Below are 2,791 nucleotides of genomic sequence, written 5' to 3' on the forward strand. Positions count from 1 at the left end.
CTTACGTTATTTACAAATCTCCCTCTGGCATCCAAGATGTTTCCCTTGTTCCCAATCCAGGAGCAAAGTGTCTCATAATTATCATTGTAGCTCTCTCAATAGGTCACCTAGCACACACGTCTTTTAGTAAAAATATGAGTTCACTTGTTTTTGTGTTTCTAAAGTGAATATCTTTTTGATCATTTGGAGCAGAAGTTACAGAGATTATGTAAGAAGCAGTGGCACATAATAACAATTTTGAAGGCTAGATAATTTTAGATGGTCATTGGATCGAATCTATTTTTTTGTTAGATTGTACATCTAATACATGTACGTTTCATCTAAACAACATTTGTCATAATCTATTCTTTGATAAAAGTTTCAATTATTTTACAATAACATACACACAAAAACATCTTAATATTCAAAACATTCATCTCCCACCGGAGAGTAGAGAATCAGCTATAGATCCCCCGGTAAACCCTTTAAACACGGATGAAGAATACGACATCCCTAATTCGCTAAACCCATCTTGGAGCCCAAGTATCATCCCACTCCCAGAAAAGTCCAAAGGAGACAAATCAGGCAACTTTGCATCTCCCCTTAGATATTGTAACACTTGTCTCATACTTGGTCTAGCCCTTGGGTCCGGGTGAGAGCACAAGAGACCTAGCTTCAAAACCATTTCCACCTCCTTTTCGTCATACTCATAACCCATGTTAGGGTCCTTAGCATCCAAGATGTTTCCCTTGTTCCATAACCCGAAAACCCACTCCACGAGCAAGAACGTCTCATCGATCTCGTGCCTGATCTCTATAGGACGTCTCCCGCACGTGACTTCTAGCAAGAACGCTCCAAACGCGAAAACATCGGTAGCCGTTGTTGCACGTCCTGTCCGAGTGTGTTCAGGAGCTAAGTATCCCAATGTCCCAACAACATGCGTGGTCTGAGGATCCGACCCGTGATCATACAACCTAGCCAAACCGAAATCTCCGAGCCTTCCGTTGAGCTCTCCATCTAACAAGACGTTGCTGGCTTTAACGTCTCGGTGAATCACCACTTGCTCCCATTCCTCATGAAGGTAGAACAATCCAGAAGCAACCCCTAGAATCACCTTGATCCTCTGTTTCCAGTTTAGGGTTACCTCTGGCGTGTTGTACAAGTACTTGTCTAAGCTCCCATTAGGCATGAAGTCATACACAAGAAGAAGCTCACCTCTCCTGCGGCAATACCCCAAGAGAGGGACTAAGTTTCGGTGACTCATCCGACCAATACTCACAATCTCCGCCACAAACTCTTTCATCCCTTGTCTCGACTCGTGAGAGACTCTTTTCACGGCGATCTCCAGCTTCGTCCCAGGCATCACACCTTTGTAAACACTCCCAAACCCGCCGGTTCCGAGCAAGTCCTTCTCCTTGAACCCTTTGGTCGCGTAGTACAAATCCTTGAACCTGAACCTGTTCTTCCCAAACTCTTTCTCCCACTCGTCCATCTCCTCCGCGAACTTTCTCCTCCTCCTCACGAGGAAGCAAACGAGGAAGATGAAACAGAATATCAAGAAGAGGGAGATCAACGGCATCCCGATCTTGAAAAAATCTGAGATTCTCTTGGGCTCAAACCGAGGAAGCTTCGGAAGTCTCGATAAAGCCAAAGGTTGAGCCTCGCCGTTCACCTTAAAACTCCACCCGAGGATAAAATGTTCCGACAGAACAGAACCTGTGGCAGACGAGAAACCGACAAACATGTCTTGGCTTATAACCGAAGAAAGATCTCTTACAGCCGACACAAGCGGTCTTCTAGGTTTATCCTCGTTGAACGGAGCCATCGTGACGTCGATCTTGTGCGAGCCACCGTCGTAGTCGACCCAGACTTGCATCGGCTTACGACTGATCAGACTCAGATTCTTGAACTGTCCCTTCTCGTCCCACCACCCGGCTAACGAGGTTCTCTCCGACTTCAAACTATTGATATCGATTCCGACATGGTTATCATCAGTGTCGTTAAACTCTGTACTCCGGATCGTGTCGAGCTCCACAGCGAAGACCTGGTTCGTGTCATTACCGTTGTTTGTGATGTTAAAGAGACCGATGTACTGGCTTGCGGTTGCGTAAGGAAGGCTAGGGTTAGGAGCGACGACGAAGGCGATGCCGTGACCGCTAAGTATAGAGATCTGAGAGTGAATAGCGAAAACAAAGGTTGTGGAGAATGAGTAAACGGTGCCGTTTGGGGAGTCTTTGAACCGGATCGGTTTGGTGTAAAAGGCGTGACCGGTTTTCTGAACGGTGTAGTTGGTTAGTTTCAAGAGACCGTTTGGTGTGACGGTGGTGATCCCTTGGAGGGATATGTCAGTGGGTGGGTTAAAGCCATCGTTGTAAGTGAAGTTGGTACTTTGGGAAGATGTTTCTTGGGATTGAAAGAGGAGGTTGAAGAAGAAGGAGATGGTGAAAAGCTTCAAGAACATGGCTTCCTTTTTTCTCTGCTCTATGTGTTTTTTTAGATTCCATTTTGATATTATTTGAGTTTATTATATAGAGTGATTGAAGAAAGAAATATACTTAATGGCTGTATTGGAGAGAGTTGGCAAGTCTTTTTCTATTTTTTTTTTTTTCTTTCTAGAAAAGCAAGTTTTTTGGTCTTTGTGGGGACTGCTCTTGATTAAGAATATTAATCAAAGTAGGTGATATGTGTTCCAACTTCCAAGGTTAAAGCTTATTTAACTCTTATTGAGATTTAGATACCAGTTATAAAATCAGCCATCTATCACGCTCGCGAAGCTGTAACTATAAGGATGTTTTTTAGTTTTATAGAACAT

At 44.0% G+C, this 2,791-nt stretch overlaps 1 protein-coding gene across 1 annotated transcript; it reads right to left on the bottom strand.

Annotated features, from left to right (window-relative positions):
- Positions 1-330: 330 nt before the first annotated feature.
- LOC106427749 (L-type lectin-domain containing receptor kinase IV.1-like) lies at positions 331-2,501 on the bottom strand. Its single transcript, XM_013868468.3, has one exon. It carries the CDS (start codon positions 2,438-2,440, stop codon positions 413-415), a length of 2,028 nt encoding a protein of 675 aa, XP_013723922.2. The 5' UTR covers positions 2,441-2,501; the 3' UTR covers positions 331-412.
- Between the last annotated feature and the right edge of the window lie 290 nt (positions 2,502-2,791).

This window comes from Brassica napus, chromosome C3, assembly GCF_020379485.1.
Source record: "Brassica napus cultivar Da-Ae chromosome C3, Da-Ae, whole genome shotgun sequence".
In the NCBI taxonomy this organism is placed as follows: domain Eukaryota; kingdom Viridiplantae; phylum Streptophyta; class Magnoliopsida; order Brassicales; family Brassicaceae; genus Brassica; species Brassica napus.

Excerpts from the sequence above, each read along its gene's own strand:
- LOC106427749 (XM_013868468.3), bottom strand. The coding sequence starts at position 2,440 with ATGTTCTTGAAGCTTTTCACCATCTCCTTCTTCTTCAACCTCCTCTTT.